Raw genomic sequence first — 18,291 nt, forward strand, 5'->3', positions numbered from 1 at the left:
ATTTCACTGACTCACTGTGAACTTACCTGAAATTCTGCTCTCTCCACTGACTAATCTATATATTTTTCATTTTATTTAACTAACTTAATTCTTTTATAAGATCAGTTCTCCATTCCAGGTAGAATGCCCGAGAATCTGTTGCCTTCCTTGTAACTCAAGCACCAATACAAAGTAAATGGTTCTTTGTTAGCCTTCCTGGTTCCATGGTGTCCAGATTAGTGTTTGTGAAGATACAGTTTGATTACAGTCTGTATACACTAAAACCCTCTGGTATCCAGATCCCATGGGGATGCTGGATAAGTGAATTTTCTGGTTGCTTGAGATGGCGCATTGTGTGATTGGTAAATTGGCCACTAGGGGGCACCAATTTTAAACTTTATGATTTTTTTTAACCTATTTATTTTCTGCCATATTTCTGCTGGTTTCTTGAATTCCAGATAATGGAGATTTTACTGTAGTTTGATAACAATTTTCTTTGCCTTCTGCAGGTCTTGCCATATATTTCAATGTTTGTGGACTGTGCAGGTTGGGCATGTTCAGTCTTGAATCTAGCAACATTGTGATGACCCCTTCCCTATTTCAATATATCATTTGTGGAAGAAAATGCTAGATACATTCAGCAAGAAGCCAAGGAGCATCTATGAGAAGAGAAAGAGTTAACGTTTCAGGTCCTGGACCCTCTGTCAGAGTTTTCAATAGCAGGGATGGTGGGAAAAGTGAATATTTCTGATTTAAAGTGCCAGTTAGAAGTCCATTATTCTTCTTCGCCAAACAAATAGACATGGATGTAAATAGAACAGTAACTGCATCCTTCCTTTAGCTCTCCTCTTTCTGAAACCTGTACCTTTTGTTATCTCCTAGATTTCTGTGTTATGGTGTGTGCTCTCTCTCTCTCTCTCTCTCTCTCTCTCTCTCTCTCTGCTTGTTCCATTGTCAACCATCCATCAGTTTGTGCTCAAGTCAAAATTAAAATGTCTGACTCTTCATCCACTCATCATTCTTGTGCTTGTTGATGGAGATTGAGGATTGTTTTGATATAAAATTCTTACTTTCATATCCTTCTATTGTTGGCCCCTTCCAGTATCTGTACCTGCTCCAGACTCCAGAGATATCCATGCTTCCATCTCCTTCTGGGTCAGAACCCATTGATATCACCTCAAAACCCACAGAACTGGAGTGGAAGCAACTCATCATCCCTCAAGACTGCCCACGAAGAAGAGATTTCAACTTTTTTTTTCTCCCCAGCAGTTCAGACCCTTCTCCTTTGTTGTCATCGATTCACATGAGGATCAGAAGTGCGGAATGAAATAAGTTAAATAGGAAAATCTGCAGGCACTGGGATTGCAGTGCAATGCACAAACATGCTGGAGAAACTCAGCAGGTCGCGCAGCATCTGGAGGAAGTAAAGGGAAAAACGTTTCGGCCCTGAGCAAAAGGCAGGCAGGAGTCTGAACAAAAGGAGGGAGGAGGGCGTGGTGGGAGGAGCACAGGCTAACAGGTAAGAGATCATGGGTGGATACAGGTGGGAGGGTGGAAGATTTTTAAAAAAAAAGCAAAGGTGATCGGGATCTTGACATAATAGCATAGGACATTCTGGCTCCATGTTTGCGCTTCGCACTATTATTGTCAGAACAGATTGAAATTTTAACACATTTTAATTTGCCAAGATCACTAGAAGCGGCCCCTTGCCTGCCTGTCATTCAATATGATCATGGCTGATTTGTCATGACTTTGATTCCTTTTCTATGCCTGTTCCCCTTAACTTTCCCATGCCCTGATGTTTCAAATATCTATCTTGTCCAATGTAGACATATGGGCCCTCCTGGTCCACGAGCCCATGCCCCCCCCCACCCCCAAATAAACCATAAGTTTTTGAAGGGTAGGAGGAAACTGATGGATCTGGAAGACATGCACACAGACACTGGGAAAACATACAAACTCCTTACAGACATCACTAAACAAATCAAATGATTTGGCCTCTTATGCCATTGGGCAAAGTTTTCCAGAGATTCACCATCCTCTGGGAGAAGAAAGTTCTGTACATCTCAGTTTTAAATGACCATCTCCTTATTTTGTAGACACACAGGAGACTGCAGATGCTGGATCCTGAAGCTAAACACCATCTGCTGGAGGAACTCAGTGGGGTTGAGCAGTATCTGGTCATTTTGGGCTTTCTTCAAGTCCAGGAAATACAGAGACAAGAAGCTAATGCAAAGAGGATAGGGTGGGAGAAATAGGACAAGGGCCCGTGTGGGATCGTGGACCAGGGTGAGACAAAGTGGGATGGACTGAGGCAGAAGATTGATAGATGCCAGCAAAGGGGGGAGAAAGAGAGCATAAAGAAAATGAAAAAGATTGAGTGGAGGAAGATGAGACATAAGAATGGATTGGGTGATTAGAAGGCAACGTTTTCCAGTGCAACATTCTCTTCATTACCATAAACTTGTCCCCATTTAAGATGAAAGTGATGGTTTTGTCCTATTTTGTTTGCTCTCAAATTGCATCTGCAATTCTATCAAACTGTAGTCACTACTTCCAAAGGGATCTTCATCTTGTATCTTATTAATCTTGTATCTTATTAATCTTGTATCTTATTAATCTTGTATCTTATTACTTGTGACTGGATATAAAATGGCCTGTATCTGATTCCTGACATAAGATAACTTTTTAATTCCTATGTATACCTCATGACTTGTTGAATTTCTCGAGCACATCTAAGATTACATTTTTAAATTTACATGAAGCACAGTAACAGGCCCTTCTGGCCCATGACCCCGTGCCGCCTAATTACACCCAATTGACCTGCCATCCCTGGTATGTTTTGAAGGGTGGAAGGGAACTTGATGCTCCAGGGAAAATCCACACAGACACGAGAATGTACAATCTCTTTTAAAGATTTTGTATTTTGCACCCAACCCCAGCTCCTGCAGATTTCCTCATTTAACTATCTAGATATATATGTGATAGATTAGAGAAATGAGGACAGTGGGGAACTGACACAAAAAGAAACCTGGGGTAAATCATCTATTATCATATCGAAAGAAGGGATAGACTTAGAGTTGAATGGCCTATTTTATCTCCCATTTTTCTCTTGTGATTACCATATACGTGTCTAAAAGTTGACTCCCAATTTTTGGGCAAACAATATGGAATCTGGAACCTCATCTCTCATCTTGGGCCTAGCCATGTACCCATTGGAGCTCCTGACACCTCAAATGTGGTCTCTTGCCCTGACAACCTGCCCATTGGAACTCCCAACGCCTCCGATGATGTAGATACTTACTGCGGTCCCAACCTCCCCCATGGGAGGACGTGTGTTTTGATGTGCAGACTCTATTTTTACTTTAATTATTTGTGTTTTTGTTCTTTATTTGTTTAGAGATTGTTTGGACTTCTGCTACTGATACGGTACTTTGGATCTTATTGTGAGACCCCATAAATTTAACATTAAAAATGGTCTACAATACTTGACTTTGACACGGTTATATATGGCACTTCACTTGAACGAAGGTGATCTAAATTTTGTGCAGAGCTCTTCGACCCCTTCTTGTGTGCTGGATCTGCTGCCAAGTCCTTCAGCAAAACATGATGACGTTTCTTGGCCCCAAATTTCCAGAGTGTGATTCCTTTTATTGTGAGCCTGCCATCTGGTGAACCCTGGTCCTAACTTTGCTGAATCAGTCATCTTGATTCCAACAAAATCTGGACTTTGGAAATAGTCTAAATTAGTTCACATTGCATTTATAGAGTGAAAGGCTGAAAGAGTTAACAACCAACATAAGCTGGCATTGGTCTTTAGCACAGTCTATTCCAATGGATGTAGGGAGCAAAGTAGTGATAACAGAATACAAATACAGGGCAGTTATGTATAACCAGACAGTAAATAACAAGTAAAAGTTTAACTCTCTTTTGAACCTTGGCCTGTCTGCTTCTTCCTGCAATGGCATTGCTTAATTTGGACCAACATTTGGTGGTTCACCCATCGTCTCTTTGATGTTTAAACATAGTTGTATTGGAGTCACAATCAGTAATCTTTGCTTCCCTCCTCTGCTCCATTCCACCAGTCTCTCTGAATTTGCCTTACCCTATTGACTCATCCGGAACTGGTTCAACACGTCCAAAATCTCATCACTATTTCCAGAGGTGACTGAGGAAAGCACCTACTCTAAATGTACTGGGTGTGGTTGATAACTATGCATGTTGAATTTTGAAAAGTGGTTCCATTGAAGTCAATGGAATAGAGTTTTATGTATCTAAATGGAAGTACGTTACATGTTCAGCAAATACAACAGAAGGGTGGAATTTTGAAGACCATTAACTATCACATCCATAACGTGTACATTCCTGACATTGTGAAATGCAAGGAGAAAATGCTGGAAATACTCTTATTTGTTTCCCTCAACACAGATGCTGCCTGATCTGCAGTGTTTCCAGCTTTCCCTGTTTTTATTTCAGATTTCCAGCCTTTTTAGTGTCCTGATATTGTCACGTGGACTTTGATTGCTCTATCCAGCTGAAATGGTTTTCAGTGCATTGTAGAGTTGTGCAACACCGAAACAGGACTTTCTTCCCAACATATCCTCGCTGATCCTTTTGGCCTCTGCACTAATCCAATTTTCACATGTCCAATTTCTCTCTGACCAATGTAGGAAATTCACTCGGTGCATTTTCTCGTTAATCTGAAGTAGTGGAATCTCCAAAGACTGAGACCCTTTCAGAGACCTGACCCTTTGTGAGCTTCAACCATTCAGAATCCTTCCAGACCCTCTGCATAACCCCACCTCCCCCAAACTTTTAAAATGACATGCCTTGAAATTCAGCCTGGTTGGTAAACTGAATATAAGGTAGCATCACCACATTTCACTCCACTTCTGACCGTCGACCCATGTCTGGCATTGCTGAGAGGAATCAATTTCCCACCAAAGATTTAGTCTGTACTCTGTTGAAAATTGTTCAAATGCAAAAGATTTTATCTAGTGGCAGTAGGTGTTTTTCTGTTATTGAGCCTCAAGTCTGTGCTTGCCTTCCTTCCTGGACACTTCCAATGTACTCCAATCATGTAAGAAGGTATTTAAACATATTTCGTAGGGTTACATTTTTGCTGTGTCTTAACAAGGCAATATAACCTAAAAAGAAAATTAACTGACTTCTCTGTAGTTACTAATTAATTAGTGGGTTATTCTTGGACTATAGTTTTTTTTAATTTTTAGCTCGATTTTAGATGATCTTTCAAAACCCTACTTGCAGCTCTGTTTTGCAGTGAGCATGTATGGTATGAGAATTCATTGTCCTACACAATATACAAATGCACCAAATACTTGCTGCAACCAAACCGATAGATACGATACACCAATATCAATAGTGTGCATTAACTCAACATAATGTGCCATGAGGCAGAAAAAGGTAATAAAAATGAAAGAATAGACAAATAAATATCACAGTTGCAGTTAGTGCAAAAACATTGATGTTTCATTAGTGTCGACACTTGTCTTATTGGTTCCAGAGTAGTTTATGGAGGGAGAGGGAGGTTGAAGAGCCTGATGGTGGTGAGCAAAATAAAAAGTTGCTCTTAAACCTCGAGTTGCTGGACCGGGCTTCTGTACCTGCGGCCTGAAGAAAGCAGCGAGAAGAGATTATGACAAGGACGATGGGGGTCATTCATGACGTTGGCTGCCTTCTGGAGGCAGCACCTTGTATAGAAACAATGCCCTCCGTAATGTTTGGAACAGAGACACTTTTTTTTTTTCTCATTAATTTGCCTCCTATGCTCCACAGTTTTAAGTTTGTAATCAAACAAAATTCGCATGTAATTAAAGTGAACATTCCAGATTTTATTCCAGGTTATTTGTACACATTTTGGTTTAACCATGTAGAAATTGTAGAACTTTTCATACATAGTCCCCTCATTTCAGGGCACCACGTTTGGGACATTTGCCTTCACAGGTGTTTGTGATTACTCGGGTAAGTTTAATGGCTTCAACTTTTTTGCAAGTACTGTATAAGAGAGCAAGACTTTTGCTTCTAAGCTTTTGATCACCTTTGGACTCTGTAGTTACCATTTTTCAACTCGAGGACCAGAGTTGTGTCAAAGAAGCCATTATGAGGCTGTAAAACAAGAATAAAACAGAAACATTGGACCAAACTGTTGATGTTGGTAATCCAGAGGTTTGGGCAATGTTTCTGTTTTATTCTTGTTTACAATGGCTACACAGCAAGATGCATAAGTGGAATGCTTTGGATCTTGGACAGTTCCTTTACACCTCCATTGTCTTGCCATCACTCTGATACAGGTTAATCTTGGTCTCAGCTGTCCACAAACCCTTTATCCAGAATTCTATAAGCTCTTTGAAATACTTGTTGGCAAACTGTAATCTGGCCATCCTTTCTGTGGCTAACTAATGGTTTGCATCTTGCAGTGTAGCCTCTGTATATCTGTTCATGAAGTCTTCTACAGACAGTCGTCATTGACACATCCACACCTGCCTCCTGAAGAGAGTTTCTGATCTGTCGGACTCATGGTTGGCAATTTCTTTTTCAATCTTCCTTAGAAAACCAGTCCCTTTACGATTTCTGAGCTCAGCAGTACGCTCTTTCTTCTTAACAATGGTCCAAACAGTTGATTTTAGTAATCCTAAGGTTTGGGTGATGTTTCTTATAATTTTATTCTTGTTTTTCGGCCTCATAATGGCTTCTTTGACTTTCATTGGTACATCTCTGGTCCTCGTGTTGAAAGATGGCAACTACAGAATCCAAAGATGATCAAAAGCTTAGAAACAAACCAAGCTCTCTCCTACCTGCATCAAAGAAGCCATTAAACATACCCAAATAATCACGAACACCTGTGAAGCCAAATGTCCCAAACATTATGGTGCCCTGAAATGGGAGAACTATGTATAAAAAGTGCTGAAATTTCTACCTGCTCAAACCAAAATGTGTACAAATAACCTGGAAAAAAATCTGGAATGTGCACTTTAATAACGTGATTTGTTTGTTTACACATTCAAAACTGTGGCGTCCAGGGGCGTAGCGAGGTTCTAAAGTTACGGGAAACGAGCACATAAAAAAGGTGCCATGCCGCAGACCAAATAATTTAAAATTCATTATACATTTTAGTATTTAACAGCAAAATACCAGGAAAATACAGCTTTAAAGGAAGTACATAATTGTTTTGTATTTAAAATCAAAACATAAAGGAGTGGTAATTCTGGTGTACATTATTTTGCTATTTTAGTTATAGAACGAAGGGAATAATGGTGAAAGTTATAAATTGAATTGTACAATTCTTAATGAGGCTTGAATTTTGTTTGTGGTTTATGCTCCATTTGTTGAAGATATAGATTTTGTTGTAGATGTGTTTTTATTATTTGGATATCTGAATTTTAACATATTGATTGGGGATATTTAAATGTGGTATTGGAGCTTTTATTGGATAACTATTCAAGAGTAAAAGGGAAAAATGGTGGAAGAGTACTAAAATTGAATTGTACAATGCTTAATGAGGTTTGAATTTTGTTTTAAGATGGTGGTTTATATGACTAATATGATGATAGATGTGAAGTTAGTTGATATTTGGTGAAGGTTTATCTCTATAGAGAAAGTTTTTTTTCATCTTTTTTTATGCTACAATTTTTTTTTAAGAATTGATTATTGTTTAAGAATTTTTGATAGATAATGTTACTAACTTTACTAATTTTTTTATATTAAGTTTGAGTTAAATATATGTTTCATCTTAACTCCGTTTGTTAAATATATGCATTTAAGTTTGATTTAAATATGTTTTTTAAGTCTGATATCTTAGTATTAATTACTTTTTTGGTTAGTATTTTATTCGGTTATGTTTTTGTTTTTTTTGTAAGTGGGTTTTTTTTCTCACATATTATTAACTTTATTAATTCTTCACTCTTTATTTTGGGGGGGAAAGGGGGGGTTGGACTAATTTGAGTTGGATTATTAATGTATAATAATTATTGTGGAGGGTATAGTTTATTTAGATTACTGATATTGTATTATAATTTTATTATTTTATTCTTAATTTTCTTTTAATGTAATCCTATATATTATTCATGTCATAAAATCTTAAATAAAGTTTAAAAAAAATCAAAACATAATAAAAACACGTAGTTTAATTATTTTACATTTTAAACGCTTACCGAATGAAAAGTAGGCATCCAATCTCTGACATTTTGACAATTCTTCTTCTCTATTTGCAACTTCTTTCATCTTCTTTCTCTCCCACCCAGATAGTTTCTTCTTTGTGTTTTTCTTCATGGTATTCCTTATCAGAAAAAAAAATCTATGAGTGCGGTATCAGAAGTTGGGGCAATGACGATTGCCCCCATGGTAGGAGAGCGAGGAAGATGCATTGGCTCGGCTACAGGTGCCGAAGTGTTTGGCTTGTAAATGCACGCTCCTTTCTTGATGTGAAAAAGATGAAATTCCATGGGATCATCGAGCGTCAGAGAGGAAGAGGAGGTGGTGATGTTATGGTTTGTTTTGGTTCCAGATGCCGGGCTACCAGCGGCCACCAATGCATCACAGGAGAATGAGACACAGTTCAAAACACCGGGAGATTGGTCGAATAAAGTAATGAATGAAAGTTCTTCTGAGGCCATGCAACAAAGTTTCTTTTAAAAAAGAGGTTTGATTTATATCGCACAAGGGAACTAAAGTTAAAAAAAATTGTTGAAAAGGCGCCACCTTTGGAGAATGTGCTTGGAGGAGCAGTTGCTCCCCTCAAGCGATGTCGTGGACAGGAACAAAGTGTCTGGGTGGAACATTATGGAGGGCACTGTATCTTCAATAGATGGGAGGTCGGTGGCTGTGATGGACTTGTGCAGCCACACCTCCTCCCTCGCTACCATTTGGGGCCCCAAACAATCCTTCCAAGAGAGGCAACACATCACCTGTGAATCTGCAGGGCTCATCTACTGCATCCAATGCACCATTAATAGAAATCGGACGCGGACTGGGAAATCATTTCGCTGTGCATCTTGGTTCTGTTCGCCGTACTAGTGGGGATCTCGCAGTGGTCACCCATTTCAAGTCCCCGCCCCATTCCCTTGCTGACGTGATTCTCCATGGACTTGTGCACTGTTAGACTGAGGCCACCTGCAAATTGGTGGAACAACATATATTCCATCTGGGCACCCTCCAAATGGATGGCATTTACATTGACATCTCCAGTTCCCATCCCCCCCCCCCCCACCAACCTTTGCCTATGTCTCTTTTCCTCTAGCTCTGTCTGTCTGTCTCTCTCTCTCTCTCTCTCTCCCCCTCTCTCTTCCTTTTCCCTTTGACTCCTTGCCTCAGCTCTGCATTCACAGAGCCACCCCTCCCCCCCAATTAATGTTCACCTTTACTCTCTCCTGGTCTCCCCTCTATATCCAATCAATATCTTTTGTCTGCCGATGGGTACTCCTCCCCTGCCCTTTCTTTTAATTCAGACACCAGCATGTTTTTTTCTCAAACCTCGAAGAAGGGCTCAGGGCTGACACATCAGTTATATATCTTTACCTCCCATAGGCGCTGTGAGGCCTGCTCCAGAATTTCTGTATTTTTACTGTTTTCAGAGTGTCTTCAGACTTTTGCGTTTCTCTCCTGTGATAAACTTGGCTATGTTTGCCACTTTCAGCTTTACTGGACACTCGAGTTTCCCAACATATTTAGTATATTAAATGTTGTGGGCATGTGATTACAACATGATCTCTCTTTTACCATTTTGAGAAAATAATGGAATGATTATTCTTTTAAATATTTTCAGACTTCACTTTCTTGCAAGTTGACCTAACTCCATTGCCATCACTCATCTTTTGGATGTCCCTGTCGTTATCCTCATTGCTAGGATTCGCTAATTCCTCTGCCCTAAAATGAGTCATAGAATTGTAGAATGGTTACAGGGCAGAAGCCATTCTGCCCATCAAGAAGTACCTATTTCTCCATAGCCAAAGCTTCCTGCAAAGAAAGCTCTCTTAACTGTATCCCTATTGCCTAATTGTCTTTGTGAAAGTGGTGGAGGGATGCTTTCTTGATCAGAGCAGTGCCTTTATTGAAGGTGCTTCCATAATATTGATAAACAGGTCCTTTCTGGATTATAACTCAGCAATGATAAAAGTACAAAAGTCAGAATGGGGCTAGTATTCTGGACGGTAGTATTCCTTTTTGCCAGTACAATTTATAGTTGGTGCACACTGCAGCTGTAATGTACTGATGATGGTAGGAATGAGTGTACAATATATAACCATATAACAATTACAGTATGGAAACAGGCCATCTCGGCCCCTCTAGTCTGCAATGATTTAAGAGAACTCCACTCGTTCCACCTATCTGCTCCCTGTCCATAACCCTCCAATCCCCTCACATCCATGCACTCATCCAACCTTCTCTTGAATGACAAAATTGACCCTGCTGCAACCACCTCTTCCGGAAGGTCATTCCACTCAACCACCACTCTCTGAGTGAAGAAGTTTCCCCTCATGTTCTAAACTTTTCCCCCTAACCCTTAACTTATGATCCCTCGTTCCAATCTCACCTACCCTCAAGGGAATTCAAGCAACCGACAAAAACATTGCAGAAAATAAATAGGTAGAAAATATGAAACTTGCAAATTCACTTGTCCGGCATCTACCAATCCTCATACGTGCCGGATACCAGGGGTTTTACTGTATAAGGAGTTGTATGGCATGTCAATCAAATGGCATCGAGGCTTCATCCAGTGTCACAGCACCAGCTTCCGGTAAATCAGATCTCCTTCCTTAACTCATTAACAGGATCATGTTGGAAAGACACAGGTAGGCCCCACTCCTATTGAGATTGTGGCCATAGGACTTTCAGACTTGAGGAATCTGAGATGGCAATGCAAGCTGGTGGAAAACCGATGCAACTTTGTTTGAAGACAATTTGAATATTTGGCTCAACAGTGGACCTGTTACTCACGTAAAGAGGAAAAACACTACATCAGGAGAGCCAGTTAGAAGTTGGCCTTTGACAAGATCTCGAGAAACATGCCATCAAATTCCTGTTGAGACAGAGTTTTTCAAAGAAGTTGGAGACACTTTGTGCAACAAGTTGATAAAAGCTGGTCAAGCCCCCCTACTGGCCTATTCATCTGAACAATTCATGCAAGAGTTCAGGTTGAACATAGACAATTGCAGCTATTTGGAAAATGTGCAGTTGGTCCCTTTCTCATTTCAAGACTTGGGTCAATGTGAGTGTTTTCAACTAATTTGTTTATATCCCAGTGTCTAATATTGCACAAATGCCAAGTTCTAAATTGTTGCATAAAGATAAGAGATGCAATTGCTGGTTAAAGATCTTTCTTCCTTCTCCCTGTTCTCCATTCTCCAATGCACCTTACAGAGAATTTTCTCTTACTGAGGAATTGAATCTCATATGGAAAATTGGAACAGTGACTACTTAGTACATGACTGATATAAATGCAACAATACATGTTAACAATAAGCTTACTTCAGTGCTACAGAATTAAACAATTTGGTCCCACTTTCTAAATATGAAAATATACCATAATGCTTGATGAAAAGAATCTATTGTTTCTTGGTAAGTTACACAAGAGTAAATTCTTTTTCACTGTACTGAAGTTTTAGAGAATTTACATAAGAACTGACTGTGTGGCAGTTTAAATTAACTGGACGATTTTGCTTTGCCTTGAGTGCCACAGAGTTTTCCATTGCCAGTCCAAAGGGATTGCCTGCTGATGTTTCAATTTTAATGCTATAGTTGAAATCAGCAAGCTTTTGATATTGTAAGCATCTTCTGGCTCTTAACATTTTGTAATCGCACCAGTAAAATTCAGGTAACTTGCTAGCAAAGTTCAGTAAACTCACTTGTGCAAGTTTCATCCATTTCAATATCATCAACCTGCAAATTAATGGAATCTTCATTTTTTAAAAAATTGTACTGATCTTCCTCACCTCCACTCCCATAATTTGCAGGCATTGTGCTTTATAATTGAAATCAAGATGTTCATTCTTTTTTGTGGATTAACCATTCTCGGAAACATTTTGTATCTCCCTTTCCATGATGTTACATAACATGGTACACAAAGGAGATGATGTGCAGCAGTATCCATTGCAATGTTCACTGTGGTAAATGGTGGCAAGGGGTCCAACAAAATCAACTAAACTTACTTTATTTTGTATGCAGCTTGGATTGGTGCACTCGCAATGGGGATGATTTTCCTCTGCTCTCCATTCGTCAGCATTTTCACTGACTGGCTTGGCTGCAGAAAGACAGCAATGAGTGGTGCAACTGTGGCATTTATTGGACTTCTTTCCAGCTCCTTCACAAAGTAAGAATGTATTTCTGATTCGCTACACGTATGCACACTGACATGGCAAAGTGGTATCTAGCATGTGTATACACTCACTCTCTTGCCCTCCCCCCCGGCCCTTTTTGAGGCCTGATCGAGTGAGTTAATATCTGGATGTAATTATTATTTTGTCTGGGGCCTTGGAAGCCGCAGGAAACATAAGAGTTGGCTCTTATTATATTTTTATTACTCTAATCTGTCTCAGTCCCAGCATTTTAACTTCATGTCCTCCTGATATTATGACCTGATACAAGGGTTCAATCACGAAAAGACATGACCAGGTTACCAAGTACCTACTGAAAATGTTTTTGTGGAGGTTTGTTAGTGCACTGAAAGCTCTTTCACAAAGAATTGTGGTCACGTTTAAGTTCAAATTTAATGTCAAGGTACATACCTGTCATCAGACCTGAAGAAAGAGATGCCTACAAAAGAATGAAATGTAAGCAAACTGACTGTCGAAATATTCAATAATAAATAAAGACGAAGTAATGAGCAGAGACCAGGGTATGTTTTGAAATTCATTTGGATAAATATGTAAAGACCAGGCTCCTGACAGAAAACAGGGGCGGCATTATTCTAAGACTGGTTCAGCAAAGTGCGTAGGTGAAAGCCTCCTGTGCTGAGATCTTCAGTAACTCTACTGATCAGGTGGATGTGGGCTTGATCTTGTGTTTTAAGAATAAATTGGATAGATACATGAATGGGAAAGGTCTGGAGGGTTATGGAATGGGAGCAAGTCAGTGGGATTAGCGAGCTGATAGTTGGCACAGACTAGAGGGGCCACATGGCCTGTTTTATGTACCACCTGATATTTAGCTTCAGAACTCGCGACCTCCTGGAGACGTCCATTTTTGAATCTGTAGCATTCTATGGTTCTATCAGGTGTAGAGCACTGAAAAGTGAAGTGACCTGGCATTAGAAAATATAATTACTCAAAGGTTACTTACCTAATGTTGTTTCTGGCATCTATTAAAATTGATTGGCTTATGTGCACAAACCATACACCTTGAACTGTGAGAAAGAGAATTAAATGCACTTATCCATAACTTCAGGATATCCCTAATCAAGGGCGACCTTTTCAAGTGCAGTTGGCCTGAGTTCGTTGAAGCCCAACAGCTAATTTGCACACAGCGTTCACCCATCCAATAATAAAATGAGCAGATAATCTGCTTTAGTAATATTATTTGAAAAGGTGCAATAGGATCTTTTATATCCATCTAAGAGACCAGACGAGGATTTGGTTTTGTGTCTCTTGCCTGAAACACTGCAATTGTGATGGTGCTGTACTCCCTCTGTCAGTATTAACATGAGTAACATGTCCCCTTGATACAATAACATTGAAAGAAGGATAAACAGGGATTTCCAAGGCAAATTCCTGCAATGAGAGGGTTCACCAATCAAGAGCAGCTAAAGAAATTAGACTGAGTAGGTGCTTGCAACTTATTCTACAGCTGACAAGTAGGAAGCATTTAAATATGCAATGGTGAGAGTTTGTGACTGAGGTGTTCTCATAAGGGTGAAAGAGTGTTTCAGCAAGAAAGGGGAGCTCCGAATATCAAGTAATATTGATGGCTAGATAAAGGGAGAGAGGAAAGTATATGATCCTCAGAGAGAGAGAGAGGTGAGTGTGGTGTAAAGATCAGAAGACTTTCAGGAGTGTAGTCGAGTACTTAACAAAAAGATCAGGACAAAGAGGACATATGAAATATCGTGGGCAACTGTTCTTGAACCTGGTGGTGTGAGTCTTGTGTCACTTGAACCTCTTTTCTGATGGCAGCAGTGAGAACAGAGTGTGTCGTGGGTGGTGTGGATCCTAGATCATTGCTGTTGCTCTCCGATGCCGCGTTCCCTGTAGATTTTTTTTGATGGTGGGGAGAGTTCTGTCTGTGATGTACTGGGCTGCAACCACTACCTTTTGCAGGGTTTTCTGCTCAGACATATTGATGCTGGTCAGCACACTTTACACCACACACCTGTTGAAGGGTTTGTCAAAGCTTCCTATGTTATACTGAACTTCCACAAACTAGTGCGCAAGCAGAGGCGCTGATGTGCTTTCTTCATAATAACATTAGTATGATAGGTTCAGGAAAGGTCCTCCAAGATGGTGACTCCCAGAAATTTAAATTTGCACACTGTCTCAACCTCTGATTTTCTCCAGTGACCACTGTATCATACACACCTCTGGTTTTCCTTTCCTTAAGTCTATAATCAACACCTTAGTTTTGGAGACATTGAGTGAGAGGTTGTTGTTGGTGCACCATTTGGCCAAATTTTCAATCTCCCTCCTGGCTCATCATCTTTTTTCATACAGCCCACTATGGTGGTAACATCAGCAAATTCATAAATAGTTTTGTTGTCATACTTGGAGTGATAGAGTGCAGGTGATAATCCTGACCACTAAAGGGAGTCGGAGATGAGTTATTGCAGCTAGGAGTTGATTCAAAACAGATGTTTCCATGAAGTCGTGAGATCTAAAGCTAATAAATTATAATTGTTGTAAAAGAACCCAAGTTTCTTTATTATATGGGTACCAGGAGTGGAAGAAACACCAGAAATGTGCATAGTGAGAATCAGTCGATAGCAGCAGAAAACATGGAGAGTGTGTAGACTCCTGATGCTGCAAATTGAACTGGAAATGTCGACCACGAGTGGAGGTTGTTCAAAGATTCATGCTGTACCTGCAAACCATTGGCTCAATAGCAAACCTGATGCATGGAAGATTGCACTGCTACCTACTGTGGTGGGACCTTGAGCACTAGAGGTTTTCAACACATTTGGGAAGGGAAGGTTGAGAACCATTGACCTAGACCCAATTGTTACTGAAATATTTTGCTTGAGAAAAATTGTCATTGGCCCATTTCCTTTGGAGTAATGAAACAGTGCACATAACAAGTCAATTAGGTATGCTTAAAACAATGATTTTCAAACCTTTTTCTTTCCTCTCACATTCCATCTTAAGTAATCCCTTACTAATCACGGGGCACCTATGGCATAGGGGATTTAAGGAGATATGTGAGTGGAAAGAAAAAAGTTTGAAAAACTACTGGTTAATCAGTGCAACTATCTCTGTTTGAATAGGGCTGTGGCAACTGATAGATTTACCTTTTGTGTCACCAAGGCAGAATTCCATAGTCTTGGTATTTGCTGTTAAATCTGCATTGTAAGCAGTACAGATGGAGACTAGTTAATATTTTGCTGTTTTGTGCATTAAGTTGCCCGCTTTCTGCTGCCAGACATGAGAATGTTAATTACACACACTGTTTATACTAGCTGGCAAAGCTTCAGTTGTTCTCTGCTCTTTTACTTTGCTTCTGCGAACATGTATTTTAATTTGGGACTTGGTAAATTACAGACTTGCACACATGAAATAAAATCATGTATCAAATTCTTTAGTGAATAGTTGTGTATACTGGAGAACCTGGGAGGCTGAATGTTTGAACTATTTTTAACTGATTAAGAATAACTAATGGATTTTGTGAAACTCACTGGAACAACAGTTTTCTTTATGCTGGTGGTGAAAGCAAAAGGCAAACAACCTCTTGAAAAGTGATTTCTAATTTTGAGTGAAGGAGTTGGTTAAGGATAGAAAGGCAACATCATCTGAAAACAAGCACTTCTCTGATTAATCTTCACCTTGAGTCATGACTGGTTAAAGTGACTCCCATCGTCTATGTACTTTCTTCCCTGAGTGTCTTTAGATGCACAGATCTGAAACACCAAGAAGAAACTTTTTAAAAAGGATAGGAGTAAGAACATGTACTTCTTTCATGTCAATTTTTATCTTGAGACTGTCCAAAGTAACCTATTAATCTGACTGTAACTTATTAATCTTCCTTCATGTTGTCATTAAAGAGAAAATAAGACAAAATTGGTTGGGATGATCTCAGACTCCAAATAAAGCAGCCCTCGGACACTATTGAATGCTTTGGACAAATCACCAAAAGTAATTTAAAATAGCCAGTCTTGGTCTCTATCTCTGCCATGGTTGATGCAGAAAAGAACCACGAAGATGGTAGACCCATTAGATAGGGTTGGAATTGTGACTTGCATGTCCTAATGTAGCAAGCGTAAGATGGATAGCAAATTCTGAGCTGAATTTCAGGAGAATGTTTCACATTCCTTCCTCTGGTTGATGAAATCAAAGATTTCCTGAGGGCTAATAGTGGTTTCAGCTGCTCCCTGCCCTTCTCCTGAAGTTGCATGGTGAAATCCTGAGTGCTGTGCCTTGATAAGGATGGAATCCACACAGCAGGGAAACCTCTCTGCAGGCATTTTTAGTTTCAAAAATCAACTCGTATTCATATAAAATTCATAAGAATATATGAGAGTCCAAAAATAAAGTGGATACTACAAAATACAAAAGTGAACACTTTCCTTTATGTTCATAGTGTGTATATATTCATCATCATATCCGGATTCTGCATTCATAGTACAAGACACAGTTGCCACTCGTGTCCACTTTAGACGTTATGCACTTCAGGTTGGTGAAGGGCTGTGGCACAGGACCCAGTCCTTCAATGTCTGGTGGTGTCAAGACCTCCCTCACAAATCCTTTGTGATGGCTTCACCAAGCTTCAATTCATCCCTATATATTTACTCTTCTGTCTGCAATGTACTTGACAACATGCCCTGGAAGACCACCAAGTTTTAGGCAGACCAAAGCATTTCTTTTATTGAGTTGATGATTACCCAGTAGTACTTAGTGTTTGTCTCTATCTGTGACCCTGGGAAAGCCCGTAGATTAGAGATTTCTCTGTTACACGGCTGCTCAGGATGAACCTCAACAGAGCAAACCATCTTTTTCCAGACATTCTCAGAAACCTATCTGTAGTTACCACATTTGGTCCTGTCTTCTTTCTATAAATCTTTTCTCTGCGGAGTTTTAAAACTAAGTTGGAAATGCCATCAGTTCCCAAGGTCTTACTTTTAGTTGGAATGTGGTCTTTTCATCTTCCTATTGGTTACAAGCAGTGCCAAGGCTAGACATCATAGGCTGATAATTGATGGAATTGAGGGGACTCCTGTCAAGGGGAGTAGCATGAAAACCAGCCCATACATAGTGGATGTCCTATAGCTCCTGTTGGTTGGAACTCAACAGGTTGACGATGGGTCCAGGACACAGCCAGAATTGAGGGTCTAAAACAGGGCCAGGTGTGTGCCCAGAGCTGGGTAAAGGGGCCAGGACTGGAAACACATGGCTCAAGAAATGGGCAGGATCTGCATTCAGGATTGAGGGCTGGAGTCTAGAGTGCCGTTGGGAGGATGGGGTATGGGTGGTGAATGAGAAGTCAGGAGTGAGGCAGTGGGCAAGGATGTGTGTGTCATGTATCCAAATACATGACAAATCTCACTCTCCCTGGACCACCTAGGCAACAGTACCTGGCATGACCTTCTTGGTTTCTCTTGCTACTAGATCTGTATCCCTCTGTGTGATGGCTGGTATGCAACAGTGAACCTGTATTTAATCTAGAATAAGCTCCTCAGGCATCCTGTGAAGTAAGTAATGTCTCATTAACCTTTCTCTCACTCACTGGAATGTGAAACCAGCACACAATGGCTATTATCACATTTGCCTAACCTTAGGAAGCTGTAGATAAAGCCAAGGGAAAAATTTATCCTGACTCTGAAGAAAGCCACAATCTAATGGAAGGCAAATTGATGCTCCTAGGAGATTTAATGTCAGGATCAGAAAGGATGCAAAACCCTGGGTGGGAGTATGGAAAGTTAATCTGATTGGAGACTAAGTGCTTGGAGTGCAGTTTTGTTAAAGCAAACATTCTGTTTCATCAGAGAAACATGGAGAAGACCTCAAGGCCCATGGCAGAATCAACGAGGTCTTCTGCTATTTACAAAGTAGGGAATTAAGGGATATGGGGAAAAGGTAGGTCGGTGGAGATGAACCTATCAGAACTTTTCCTTAATGACTTGATTGCTTTATTGTCATCAATCTTCTTTTTTTCTTCTTT

General features: G+C 40.0%; 1 protein-coding gene across 7 annotated transcripts in view; it reads left to right on the top strand.

The window, feature by feature from the left end:
- LOC138740315 (monocarboxylate transporter 8-like) overlaps positions 1–18,291 on the top strand; it is a 119,378-nt gene that overhangs the window by 6,189 nt on the left and 94,898 nt on the right. For 6 of the 7 annotated variants that reach the window (XM_069892784.1, XM_069892790.1, XM_069892785.1 and 3 more), the window contains exon 2: positions 12,160–12,304. In XM_069892784.1, coding sequence (XP_069748885.1) covers positions 12,160–12,304 — 145 coding nt within the window. Of the gene's footprint in view, positions 1–488; positions 669–12,159; positions 12,305–18,291 lie in introns of all 7 variants that reach the window. The other variant, XM_069892789.1, reaches the window with a different exon arrangement.

The sequence above is a fragment of the Narcine bancroftii genome, chromosome 8 (genome assembly GCF_036971445.1).
Source record: "Narcine bancroftii isolate sNarBan1 chromosome 8, sNarBan1.hap1, whole genome shotgun sequence".
Lineage (NCBI taxonomy): Eukaryota > Metazoa > Chordata > Chondrichthyes > Torpediniformes > Narcinidae > Narcine > Narcine bancroftii.